We start from the raw sequence: 14,830 nt of genomic DNA on the forward strand, positions 1-14,830 counted from the left end.
TATATAATCTGAATAAAATATATACAATCTTTTACGGGTTTACATATACCTTAAAAGTTGGGGTACATTAAGTGTTGTTTTTTTGGTAGAGAAAGATATTAATGTTTAAGGCCCCTTTCACACAGGTGCTTGTCAGTTCAGAAGGGGGTCTGTGCTTGCCTTGCAGGGGTACAATATAAAATCAAAACAAATGCAAACCTACCTTGCCATACAGAGTGCTGAATAAAACTAAGACACAATGCCTTCCTTTAGCTATAAAAGATTATTATTCGGCTACTGTAGTGCTAGCAATAACTGAAAGATCAGATTTATGTCCCGTCGCTTTGGTATTCCAAATCCCAAGCTGAAACAATGCGAGACCCCTCTTAGTTTGGATAAGCTAATGGAAGTGAATTCCAGGGGGTCTCCATTACTTATGTCATTGGTCTCCATTAGTATTTTCACAGTTGCAGACAGCTGCTGTCAGATGTAAACAGCTAAAGTATGAATACACACCATACAGTCTATGAGCTGAGATCCTGTTCTTTGCCTTCTGTTTTTACTGCCTCACAACGTTCTGTGTACAGCTGCTTGAGAGGAAAAGTAACTTGCCTCTTCATGGTGACTCTCCTAGATTTGTCAGCTTATTAGGTTTCCTATTGTCCGCATATGGGGCTCCAGTATTTGGTCTCTTTTACTGGTTTTTTGTTTACAGATCTGTTCATCCCTTCAGTTTGGTCAGCTGTCTGAGCAGTGGAAGATGGAATTTATGTGCATTCATTAGGGGAAAAAACACTTTGGCAAGGGTCTTCTTCATTCCCCATATGAACAGTTAGGTTTCCTGCTATTTCTCATTTTTAAGAACTAATGTTCTATAATGTAAAATATAATGCTAATACAGTAATACCTTGGTTTAAGAGCATAATTCGTTCCGTAAGCATGCTTGTAATCCAAAGCGCTTGTATATCAAAGCGAATTTCCCCATAGGAAATAATGGAAATTCAGATGATTCGTTCCACAACCCAAAAATATTCATATAAAAATGATTACAATACTGTACTGTAATATAATACTGTACAAAATATAAAGAAAAATAAAACAATTACCGGTGCGTGCGTAGCTGGTGAGAGGGGGATTATTGTGCAGGACGACTTTCACCATCACTAGCGGAATCACTGCTATCTCTTGACTCAATGGAATCTTTTTCATTTTGTGAAACCTTACCAAGGAATCTATTCAATGTGACATTGCATTGTCGTTAAACAGTCTCATCGCTCGCACTGCTACAGCCTTATTCGGGTGGTGCTTTTCTACAAAATTTTGCTCTTATTGCAAGACATTGCTTGTATATCAAGGCAACATTTTTCAGAAATGTTTGCTTGTCTTGCAAAACGCTCTCAAACCAAGTTACTTGTAAACCAAGGTATTACTGTAATCCAGAAGTGGACATGCAATTAAGAGAGCCAGTCAGGTACTCGCTAGCCTGCCAAATGTTGGCTTGTGTTATTTTGTATATAAAACAATTGTTTTCTATGGGCCCTGTTCACGCCAGTCACGTATGGTGCTATGCAGAAAAACACAGCTCAACATACATGGTGTGAAGAAGCCCTTACTCTGTACAGAACAAGAGTTTAATCTCTGCTGTTTATTTTTGCTTAGAATTTCTTAGGGTCTTCATTCTGCATTTAACCACTTCAAGACCAGGTGTTTAGACCCCCTTCCTGGCCAGGCCATTTTTCAGTGTTCAGCACTGCAGTACTTTGACTGACGTTTATTCCGTCATGCATAAAATGGTAAATGGTATAAAATGCATTTCAGTACAGCACTGAAATGAATTTTTATACCATTTTTTGGGGACAGATAGAGCTTTATTTTGGTGGTATTTAATCACCACTGGGGGTTTTATTTTTTATAGGGCTCCGGAAATTAACGATTAATCCTTTGATTAATCGTAAATTTTTTTGATCAATCAAACTTATTTTGATCAGTCATACTTACCTCTCCGCCGGCTTCCGGGTCTTCCGTTGATGTCTGCGATGTCACCGGACTCCTCCCCTCTTCCACAAGTGGCTCTGTTGGCTAACGAAGGGAAGGGGGGTGGAGTCCGGTGACATCGATGTCCGTGGTGTCACTGGACTCCTCCCCCTTTCCTTCGTTACCCGATGGAGTACACAGTGAGTACACAGCCTAACTCTCCCGGCCGCCGGGAGAGTGGTTTAATCTGCTCATGTATTAAACGTTTATAACCAAATTGCCAAATAGAACAATTCTCTAGGAAATAACCAAACCTGAGCTATATCTGTTCCTGTATACTTTGCTGGAGTCGTGTTGGAGTCTTGCTGATTTTGGGTTGTGGGAAAGCCCATGGCCCTCCATCTCAGCTAGACCTTCTAATTCATAGTGACGTGGCTGATTTTGACAGCAAGAGATGAAAGGCACATCTGCCAACCCCATTTAATCAAAGCAGACTGGTCTAAGTAGAAGTAGATGGCAATTGTCTTACAAGTATCCTGCTACTTTCACAGTAGGTGAATGCCTCTCTGTTAACCTGTCAGGATTTGTCATGCAGTGCATGTGGCCATCACTTAGGTTATGTCTATGGTCCACTTTCCTTTTGTGTGCATGGGTTTGGCCTGTAATTAATATGAAAGCTTGTTTTTAGGTTTTGTCTAAGTGGTAGAGTTGTATGTAACAAGGGTCTCTTTGTGAACACTGCAGGGAACGTTGAGCTGTTGCCCATACCAACCAATCATATTTTTCTCTTTTTATTCCCAACACTCTTAGTTAGTCATACTTGGTGAACCACCCAATAAAATAAGTTTCTGCAGAGAAAACGGAATGGGGCTTTGCACCAAGGTGGATGGGAGCCTAAAACCGTGGCAGGTGGAGTTAATTTTAGAGTCTGAAAAAATTTGTATAGCGAAAGTGTTATCTGTATGATAAGCATAATAAAGGTGACTAAGAAAAAATGATAATGGGCATATAGATAGAGAAAGGATAATTATTTGCAGAGGACAAGTTTAGCAACCTTTCAAGAAATGTGAAACAATAGTTTGATGATAAAGTATAGAAAGTAATTTTTTGTGGTTCAAAGACTTTCAAATATACCAAACAGTTTAGGGTGGGGTTTTAGACACACTACATTGCCTTCAACAGTCACGTTAAAATGTTTTAATTAAATCATTAAATAAATCCAGCTTTAAAAAAAATGTAATTGCTGGTTTACACATCATAAAGTCAAATTATATAAGGTGCATTGATACACAAGTGCATTATTCTAATCGCTTCAGAGGTGATAACCACAAAGGAATGATGCAGTGATGATGTAATAATGGCTGCCAATTCGTCAATGGGTTTTGCTGATGCACAGCTTCCTCAGGAGGCTACAGCAGCACTTGTGAACCAGCAAAGAGCCAGATGAAGGAAAACGGTACACGCAGATTTCAGCTCGTAGGAGGGACACCAGCGGTGAGGAAAGGTCACCATGAAACAACAACTTAACCTGTGGTTGAGATGCCTGGGAGAAGCTCTATATCATCTCAACCGCAAGTTTAGTAGCTGCCCCATGGTGGCCTCTCCTCACCACTGGTGTCCCTTCTACACCTGAACTGAAATCTGGGTGTACCGTTTTCCTTCATCTGGGTTTTTGCTGGTTCACAAGTGCAGTTGTATCCTCCTGAGGAAGTTGTGTATCAGTGAAATGCGTTGAGTAATTGGCAGCCATTATTACATCATCACTGCATCATCATTCCTTTTGTGGTTATCACCTCTGAAGCAATTAGAATAATGCACTTGTATCTCAAAGCACATGATAGAATTTTTAATTGTCTGATGTGTATACCAGCACTTAGAAATGTATTTTATTCTGAATTTTATTTAATGATGTAGTAACAATGTACTGTATATGCTTTAACCTAACTGTTGAAGCGTGGGTGTAGTTTGCCTAAAAAAACTCACCCTAACCCATGTTTGGGATATTTGAATGTTTTTGATATGCTATCAAGGAGTGCAGCACCTGGGCCTACCCCTGCTGAATACCATAATTGCATGTATATTAATTTTTTTGTGGTTGTCTAGGGCACCAAGAGTAAAGCTTTCAGCAGTTCATTGTAGTAATGGCTCATAACAGCTACAGGAAATTAATATCTAAGATCATTCCCTTTTCTTCAGAGAAGAAATGTCTGTCATATATAAATGTTAGCTGAATTGGGAAGATAGGAGCAGCAGGCCTGGGTGAAGATCTAAACTAGCATTTCAAACATGTATGGACTGCCTTAGACCTGTGAGACATAAGTGATTGGTGTCGCTGTGGGTTATGTTTATGATGTAGACCAACGGAGTAACTAGAAATCACAGGGCCCCATAGCAAAATATTGTATTGGACCCTGGGGTTTCTAGTTATGCCCTTGCAGAGCCCACCTGATATCCCAAATAGCCCACCTGAGAGTGACCCTGCAGAGCCTGTCATAGACTGTCTATGGTGGGCTCTTCAGGGTCTCAGGTGGGCTGCACACCTCTTACCTGTCAGCCCTGATCCATGGTCGTTGGCAGGCCCCGCCTCTTCCATCACTGGGCCCTGCCTCCTCTTCCATCGTCGGCCCCGCCTCCTCCACTTCTGACGCTGGGCCCAGCCTTCCTCCTTCACAGCTGCTGGCTGTCACTGACTCAGCAGCGGCTGTGAGGAGGGACACGCTGCTGCACAGATCACTGATCTGACAAATCCATAGTTTGTTGTAATGATACAAGGACTTTGGTGAGCAAGCACAATTTGTAGAATGAATAACAAGTATATGTTAAACAAAAGCAGAATTTTAAGATGGAATTCGATATGTGCACAGCTTTATTTTTAAAAAAATGCTATTTTCCATTACAAATAACCTTCTGAAAATGTTTCATTAGCATGTTTCCCCGTGGGTATGTACCTGCTCCCCACTGGCTGTGCCTTTTCTCCATTTCGTTATTCTTTGTGTGAAGCTGAGCCTTAGAATGTGTGTCTAGTTTTTCATGAAAGGAGGTCTTTACACTGAACTCCTATCAGTCTCGCCCACTTAATAAAGTTCAGCACTTTTACTGACAACAAGGAAACATTGTAACATTTGCAGCCATGTGCCAAAGACAACATATGGAGCAAAATCTAACAAACCCTTCAGAAGTCAGACGATTCCGACCATATGATAGAAAGTAAAATTTTTGCTTGTCAGATATGACCTGCATGGCCCCCACATGTTTGCTAAAAAAAAAAAGATTCACATGAAGGTTTTTAAATTCAGGCTGAAGTTTTTAAGGGCAAGTTATAGTTTACCCTTTATGGTACAGAACAGTTTTGTTTTTCCACATTTTATGTGGCTATGGATTCTATGTATTTTAAAGGCTACTTTAGGTAGCTAAAGGTAATCTTTAAAAGAACTGGTCTTGGTTTAAAAAAAGTTATTCAGCCTCTTTTCACGTTTGTCACGATTCTGACCTGTGTTACCGGTTAAGTTATTTACAGATGAAATTAAGGGATTTTAAATGTTGAATATCTTTAACACATTTCAAAACAAATGCAACAAAACTAGGATAAATTCATTAACCTGTGAGCACTGTGGGGAACACCGGAGATCTGCACTCCTGGAAGTGTCAAGCTCCCAGCCAACTTGGAGACCTCAACAATGGAGCGGCATTTGGTGGCACGGGTAGCAGGAGGGTTAAGCATGCCCACTCTTGCCGGCACATCTCCATTTTAAACTTTGCAACAGTGAAGATATATAGAATGAAATACATATCGTGGGAGCATCTATATTGCTGTTAAAAGCCAGAAGTTGAGAACTAACCTAATCCTGGAAGCATACTGTAACTCAAGTCTTGACCTCTCCATGTCTAGAGCTATTTGGCAGTCCTTGGCAGTGCCACTAACTTTTACTTTGAGTTCACCATTCCCTTATGTTACAAAATAAATAAGTAAAAGTTTGTACTTCTGCAATAGCCTTTTAGTCAGAAAATGTTTCCTATGATAGTTTAGGGTTCAGAACTGGGGCTGCTTGGATAATAACTGGGGAAAAGTGAATGCCTTTTTCAGATTTTCTAATGAAAATGAGCATATCCAGATCTGCTAGCAAATAAAACACATATCTATAAGATGTATAATATGCCAGGATAGGTTACAAAAGCTAAAAACAAATTTAAAAAAAAAAAGTTCTAAAGGAATGGCAGCTCCACAATAAGAACTCTCTGGGACTGAAGTGGTTAACTAAAATTACACATTAAATATAGAAAACATGACAAATAAAAAGCTAATTGTTGACAAGTAAATATTAGATAGTCTAACTGTAGCAAAGTGAGATGAAGCCATAATGAATGAGGAGAATATATTTCTCTTTGGCTAGCTGTCAAAATCTTTCATTAAACCAGTCAGAGCTCCACACCCTCTTTTCCCGGTGCTGCCCCAAACCTACACTGAAACTTCTTACTAGAGTGAAGAAGATTATAGATGGCAATTGTTACTCTCTTAGGAACTGGAACAGTACATCATATTCATCATACAGAGCATGAATGTGCTGACTGCTAACATGCAGACTCCAGTCTTCTGCAGCATTCACAGTGACTAGTAGAACGGCTCACTGCAGTTTAAGGTGGCAGCAGCTGCTAAAGACAGGAGTTCCGATGATGGTGTTTGCTTTAAATAAAGTGGGACAGTAGCTACCATCTCCTTATACTAATAGTTGACTTTGGTTTGTTCTGTATATTAGTATCTTTCATTCTATTAACATACTGAATATACATTTATATGTTGCCCTCCGATCCCGATCAGGCAGGGATAGGTTGGTCATACATGTAAAAACAATTCTGCAGTAAACTGTCAGAATTGCATCTTACAGAAGTCACACTATAGCACTAAACATCACGAAAATGTGCATTTAGCACACGCTGTCACGCACTAGCTGGTACCACACGCTATGTGTGCTGCACTGTTACAGATTCTCAGCCCAGGGGGCATACATTGCCATGAAGTGAAAGAAAAATATAAGGCATGCACTACTTTTTTTTCCCCACTGAACAGCAACACAGACTGTTGTGCAGTGCTGCAACGCACACCCGCTGGCATGTGTGTTTAGGTGCCATTAAAAATCAATGGCAATGCACCAGTGCGCCTATCATGCAGTGCGTCACTGGATCGTGTGCACTAAATGCATGGATTCCATGCGTTTCTTGCCACGCTGTATTGTGAATAGGCCCTTTTGGAAAAGTCAGTCTCATGTGATTCATTTTTTTTTCTGTGTCGGAATACAGCATTATTTTTGAGCATAAAATTGTATAAAATGGTCAATACTGTTTAATATTGCCTGTGTGGCCAGCATAACAAACCATTTATGTTCTCAGTGCAATTACTTTTTGTGTATGAGACCAACTTTTTTTTCTGTTGATGCAGCTGTTTTATACAGATGTTGTTGTTCTATAATTGTACACCTGTATAAAACAATTGTGTTAAGCTGAACTCCAGGTTTAATTATTATGAATATGTACATTGGTCTAGCCTGGCTGAATGTAAGTGCATATATCATCATACATGAGTTGCCCACAAGGATCCTGTAAAAAGCATTGTAGTTGCCAGAGTTCCTACAGTGCTGGCCCTGATTTTCCAGGTCCTGTATGATGCTGTGCTGAGCGGGTTCCCTCTGCTCTGAAAACATGGGGGGATGCTCACTTGGCAAAGCTGCCATTTCAGAGAATGCCTAGTATATTTGTCAATGAATACAGGTCAACCTCCTGTGTTTTCAGAGCTTGGGCTGCTAAAGTGCTTTTACAGGATCAGGTAAGACATATGCACATATTTACATTGGGCCAAGCTGGACCAATGTAAGTATGCATAACAATTTATATGTGGAGTTCAGCTTTAAACTGATGTAATAACTGCATAATAAGCATGGCTGCAATTGCACAAAACAATAATTGCTAGTCTTAGTTATACTTTTTTTCTTATACATTTCTCAGTTTTATTCTAAGCTTTGTACTGCAGTTATATCAAAAATGACAACAAAAAATTTACATGTCAATAAGACAAACTGAAATCTAGGGAAGTCTACCAGGAAACATGTATTGATTATGCCAATTTAGCTACAATATCACACCAATGTTTCACATAGCCACAGACTTGTAGCTTCTAGGCAGTGCCCATGTACAGTAAACTGATATCACTGTGGAAATAATTAGGACCAACAATGTGATGTGATTTGGTATTAAAGACATTTTGGAGCGTAGGGGAAGTGAGGCTGAAGGGAGTGGTCTATGAGCAAGCCGAGATTATGGTTTGGGTAAGTATAACTTTGTTATTTTAGCTGGCCGTAGTTCTGTTTTAAAGTGTATGTGTAGCTGAAACCTTTTTTCCTATATGCTATAATGGGGAAGGGTTAGAACCTCCATCAGGTTGCTACTGCTATCCAGGGCTCTTTTAGAGAGATTTACAGTCGCATCCTATTCTACTGACAGAGTTCCACTCATATCATGTCTGTAAAACACTAACAGCAACACAGACAGGTAATACCTGCTTTTCTTTAGTAGAGCTCAGGAAAACTAGACTTCAGATTTGATGTCTGTGTCCCTGTTGCATATTTTCCCTCACTACCTGTCTGGTGAAATAGTTATAAGCTGAACAGGATTTCAGAGGAAATCTCTCAAATGCAGTCCTAGAAAAAAAAAAAAAATCCAACAGAAGGTCTAATCTTTCCCCATACTATCCAAAACTAGAAAACAAGGCTTTTGGCTTATCATACACTTTAAAAGGAGAACTATGGGTCACGGGAGGACATAAACTAGCTTCCTCCCGTGACCCAAAGCCTAGTATACCGCGCTACAGCTCGCGCTATACGGAGACCGCCACAGCCGGGACGGATCCCAACATTACTGTCGAGATCCACCCAGCTGTACTCACCTCATAGTACTCCTTTAACACACGAAAACAATAGACATCTTTTTTTGCCCCCAACGCAGTCCATGTATGCACCGCAGAGGAGGCAAGTTGACTTGTTCTAATGGTGCTTTGTGCTGCCATTTAAAATGCATGGCTGGATTTTGCATTACCACAACAGTGTGAAGGCATTCTAATGGTTGTAATCACAAGTGATTACTGCTTGTCCTATATACTCTACGTCTATTTACACAATATTTATACAGGAGACTTATATTGTTGGTTCCCAGCCTCATGCCCTGAGAGTCTGGAACTCAGTGTATGGCCCAGAGCTTTCACCAGTATGACTCTAACAGGGTTATTCACAGAAGGGTGAAGAGTTTGGAGAAGTCAAGAGAAGTGAACAATCTAGGACAACATAACTGAACTGGAAAGTGAGCTGAATTGGAGAATTTTTACAAATCAGCTATGTTGTCCTAGATTGTTCACTTCTCCTGACTTCTCCAAACTCTTCACCCTTTTGTGAAGAACCCTGTAAATGTCTGTGGAATAGTTGTTACTGGTGATCAGTCAGGTACATTTAGAAAGGTTAGTAAAATATAAACAAACCGATTACAATATTTTTAGGATAGATTTCTATAATTCATGAAAAAGTACACCCATACAAACTATCTTTCTCTCTGAATCTCAATACTCTATAAAAAAAAAAAACACGAGGGGAATTTATCAAAACTGGAGCAGAGAGAATGTGAAGCTGATTGGTTACTGTGGGCGACTGCTCCAGATTCTGTCTGCTCCAGTTTTAATAAATTCATCCCACTGACCTTACAAATGGTAAAACATATGTAAATGTGTGTCACAAATAACTGGAACTTCAGAAAAAAAAATACTTGCTTGATAAATATTTGATTTGCACTGAAATTGCCTAGTTTTCAACCTGCTATAGTTTGATATGGCGAGCTGGTCCCACAATTACTTTACATTTAGGTGAGAATTTTTTTTGGTTTTGTTTTCTGACAGGTTGCATCCAAAGCTGGTATCTATGAGGTGCTTAATCAGCTCGGCTTCAGTGAGTTCGAGAACGTGGACGAACAGCCTTTGTGCCGGTTGCGCAGTCGTTGGCAACAGCAAAATATAAACTCTCTTCCCTTTCGCGGAGAATTTATTTAAGGCTACAAAACCTACTCTTCTCTGGCTTTCAAGGGTAATCGTTGCTTCCAGTTCACAAGAAACCTCCAAACAAAAGGCATCAGAAATAAATAATAATAAAATAGCGTGCCACTGTTTTCTGGGGATTATGGGATTACACATCTGATAAACAGGCATGAAAATGTTCTAGTCATTGGAAGAGATAATGCAATATTGGCACTGACGGGATGGCATACTCCATTAGAGAAGGATTAACCACCCCATTGCATATGTATATTTTTTCTGTGCGGTTTTTGCCATGCATTAAAAGTAGATTCACTGTTATATTTTAATGATGATGATTTAAAAAACATGGAAGGGCTATGCTTTGTTTTATGTTCACAGAAAAAGCAACTGCTTAGGAGTCATCTTTTATCCCTGTTAATATGCTAGTGTGATAGATAAATAACTTCAGTGTACTTTCCCATGCAAATAATACTTGGCAAATGTGTACTAGATTTGGAAGACACAAATGCTGCTATGACATGTAATATTATAAAATATCCTGTTAAATAAATTGATCAGAAATATGTACAAATAGTTGTGTTGGCATCAAAATTATAATTTACAAAAAAGGTGTAAATGTTAAAAGCAAAAAACAAATACGAAAAAAAAACAGCATAACTGTAGACAGACAAAACAAGTCACCTAGAAGCTCCCAATATATATTTTTTTACTTATTTTTGGTAGGTTGTGTTTTTAAATGAACATTTTCTTCTATACTGTACATATGTTTTAAAAATATGAGCATATAAAGACATTGGTCTGGTAAAATATTATTCCAAGTCCATTTCTTCCTTTATAAAATAATTATTGGAGTAATTAAATCTATATTGTCCACATTGTGAAGCTGATTATTATTTCTGGAAGAAAATAAACAGAAAGGTCTATTTGCTATATAGACTGTCTGTAAAGTATAGATATGGAGAACCATAATTATTAGGTATCTGAATCAAGAACTGTCAGTCTTGCCCAAAGGAACCAATCAAATTATTATTTTCCTTCACTTTTAATGTGCAGAAAGAATGAGAGGGTGGATCTGATTGGTTTCCATGAAGCAGCCCAGACAGTTCTGTATATCAGGCACTTTGGTAGTAATTACTTAACATTGCACATTTATACTTTGTCATATACTACACAATATGCACAGCAGTGTTGGAAGATAATTGGGCCGTTTCCTGATTCCCAGGAAAACAGCTGTTTCCATTTTTCTTATTTTACTGTACCTCAAGGAGGTATTTACCAGACCAGTAAACTTGATGCATGTCACTGTAGCTGTTAGCATTAGGTAGCTTTTTACATTCTAATTATTTACTTTGCTTTCAGGTAATAAAAACCATCTTGAGTAACACCATGTTTTTGAATAGTTCTAATAATGGTTGTCTTTAATATTGTAAAATGTATCAAAGTGGTTGGATTTCATTTTTGTAATAAATATGAACTGTTTTACTTTGTGTAATGTGTTTTCCACATTAAAGATAACAAGCTTATAAAGAAAGAAAAAAACAGCCAAGATGATCATACTCTTACAAAATGTATTACGGTGATGAAAACTTCCCCTGTTGACCGTGATCCAGCCCTCTAGCAAAATGCAGATTAAATAGCTGATAGAAAGCAGGGGGCAATGGAGATTATTAAAGTAGAACTATGAGATGAGTGATTTCCACTCACCTAGTTCTAGCCGACCTGTGACAATGAGACTGTCACAGGTCGGCTCAGTAGATCGGGAGGTGAGCGAACACATACCAGGTTCGCTCACCTCTCGATCCTGTCACGGCTCTCTGCCGTGACAGGGGGAGGGGCTGGATTCCCCTCTTCCCGCTCCGATCTGCCAGCGCTGACTGGCTGGACGGGGAAGGGGGCGGGTACAGCTGGCTCTGCCTCTAGATAGGCAGAGCCAGCTGTCACTCACGCAGCTGGGCGGATCCCGTCATCTACGTCGGGATCCGTTGCGGCGTCTCAGTATACCGCGAGCTGTAGCTCGCGGTATACTGAGCTTAGGGTAACGGGAGGACGCTAGTGTGTGTCCTCCCGTTACCCTAAGGAGCACTAGGCAGCTGGGCGGATCCCGTCATCTACGTCGGGATCCACTCCGGCTGCGGCGTCTCAGTATACCGCGAGCTGTAGCTCGCGGTATACTGAGCTTAGGGTAACGGGAGGACGCTAGTGTGTGTCCTCCCGTTACCCTAAGGAGAACTATGGGGAAAAACACTGACCCCATAGTTCTCCTTTTAATAAAAGGTGCTGCAGCATTTCATTAATAGTGTATCCTCCCTCTTTCTTCCTCCTGCAAAGTCCCACAAATACCGATTGATTCTGCCAGTGAAGCCCATTCAGCTTCTTGTGATGTTATGGCAATGTTGCTGCACTGCTCCTTAATTCAGAGCAGTTACCACTTTCATAGGTTGTGCCTGATTGCTCCATGGTGGCATGGAGGCTTGACCATCAGCCTTGTCTTTGTAGCATGTCAATCAGCAGGTGGCTGCTTTATAACTAGGCCAAACTTGTTGATGATAGGATCCTAAAGTGAACCTGTCATTAAAGTAAAATATTTGAACTAGTTTTGCCTAATAGTTAATACACATCTACTCTTACTTTCTGATAAGCCACATTTGACCCAATTTACTGTGCACATTAATATCCTCCTTTGGTTGTCCCTGCAGCAGAAGTCCCAAAACACGTCAAACGTAATCATGCTTATACTGAATATGGCTCCCTACTGCCCTGTATTGTGCTGTGCCCAATAACACACTATTTCATTCACAGCACTAATTACTGCAAGACTGCACTTCTCGCAATGCGTTTGCTTGCAGTGAACTTCTGCATTCATTAACAACATTACCCACCCCTTGATGTGATGGTGTCAACTTTAGAATAAGTAACATGCAGGGTGAGAAACCTTGTTAGGAACTTGGAAGTGTATAGTTAGGCAAAATGGTTTTCTTTAGTTTTGGATAGAGTGATGAAGGGCTGAAACCGCTGTCAAGTTTTAATTGTCTGAATGCCCACCAGGGTGATTAACCTTTTCCTGGTAACTATTGTCCCCAAAACAGAAAGTGATGGGAAGTCAACAATTTCAGGGCCCATTTAGATTATATATATATATTGCATTTTACACTTTACAGTCTTGCACTTGGGCAGCATATTTTGAACTGATATTTATCTATGCATGAACAAATATATACACTTGGAGTACCTACTGTATCTCTCATGGAAATGTGACTCCATTCCTCTAGCCACTGCCCTGGCCCTAGGCAAGTGATGAGCCACCATGCAGATGGATGAACAGTGACACTACAGCAATGTGGGATGAGGGACCAGAAGTGCACCAGCAAACCGGTTGTGCATCCAAGCTGCTTCTCCAAGTGATATCAGCAAGAGTGTAGCAGGGGTTTTGGGGGGGATAGAGATTCCCCTTCATCAGCCTACTAATAGGGTATAGGCTGATGAAGGGTAATCTCTATATTCGAAACGTGCAAGATCTCGCAGTGTACTGATAAGATTTCCCTGAAAGTCACTGGTACATCCCAGGAGGTATCTGTGGGGCCCTGGGTAGGTCAGCATTGCCTCAGAAAAACAAGAAGTCGGATTACATTATATGCAAGAAAAATAAATATTTCATTTAAAAAAAAAATTCTTTTGGATGTTTTTGAATCTGCATGCAGGTGCATTTACAAGGGATCTTTATTGTGGGGGGGGTATGCATTAACACCCAGCACCATATTATTATTATCAATCAGCAATATAAACACATGAACTGTAATAATATTTCCTGCCAGGAGCACCACAATAAAAAAAATCTGTGCCATACTAATATCCAAAACAACCAACACTATAGTACAATTTTTCAATATGAAATATCTCCCAGGAGCAAAATTATACCAACAGAAAAAATAGGCAACACCCCATATCCCACACCACTAGTACAATAGTAATATCATCCAATACCATGATATATCCCACCACCTTAATTATATCTTGCAACACCAAATCCACATCAATCTCACCACTACTGGTACCATAATTGTGACCGCCGGAACGATGGTATGTAAACAGCCATCCAAGAAGCTCCTGGCCAGCCATTTAATTAAACGGGCGGCCAGGGAGCTACTTGTCCGGCTCCGGCGTCCTTTCGTCACAGACGAGAGGACAAGTGAATTTTTAATCCATATATATATATATAAATAAATAACATTTCTGTCCTTTTCCTTTTGGTGACATTTCAGGTGACATCTGGGTGAGGGAGAGGAATGAATAAAGATAAGGAATGCACACAAAAAACACTTTATCGAAGTACACAGGGCATGTGTAGTACACACCGGTCCTTCTGGCCTGCTGCTGCTCTGGCCTAGCTGTTCAGGGCATGAGATTGAGATGCAATGTAACATTGTTCCTTCTGTATTTACTCTGTTTCATTCATCTGCAGATTTAAGTCATAGACGTGTTGGTTACTCTGCTACAGGTGGACACTGGCAAACAGAAATAAACCATAGCACACATATAATCTCGCTCCTAACCATCATGCGTAAACCTTTGTGCGCAATCAGTGCATAGGGTCAAGAAACAGATGGGTTGGACCTGTGTCCCTAAATGGACTCCAAGAAAAGCTTTTATGGTAAGTATAAAAATCTTATTCTCCATTGAGGGACACAGAGATATGGTAAATCATAGATGTGTGGGCCATTCAAAAACAGCCCAACTGTGGGGACAGGCAACAGCCACTGAGGGATCCAACGAATGTGGAAATCTTGCCAGTATGCAGAGGAAATATTGGCTGAA

At 40.1% G+C, this 14,830-nt stretch overlaps 1 protein-coding gene across 3 annotated transcripts in view; it reads left to right on the top strand.

Moving 5' to 3' along the window:
- Window positions 1–10,150, top strand: part of PALD1 (phosphatase domain containing, paladin 1) — a 177,429-nt gene extending 167,279 nt beyond the window's left edge. For all 3 annotated transcript variants that reach the window (XM_018564903.1, XM_018564905.1, XM_018564904.1), the window contains one exon: window positions 9,884–10,150. In XM_018564903.1, the coding sequence (XP_018420405.1) occupies window positions 9,884–10,033 (150 nt within the window). In that variant the 3' untranslated portion in view covers window positions 10,034–10,150. The remainder of the gene's footprint in view (window positions 1–9,883) is intronic.
- The last annotated feature ends 4,680 nt before the right edge of the window (window positions 10,151–14,830 follow it).

The sequence above is a fragment of the Nanorana parkeri genome, unplaced genomic scaffold, assembly GCF_000935625.1.
Source record: "Nanorana parkeri isolate BGI_ZX_2015 unplaced genomic scaffold, ASM93562v1 scaffold793, whole genome shotgun sequence".
Lineage (NCBI taxonomy): Eukaryota > Metazoa > Chordata > Amphibia > Anura > Dicroglossidae > Nanorana > Nanorana parkeri.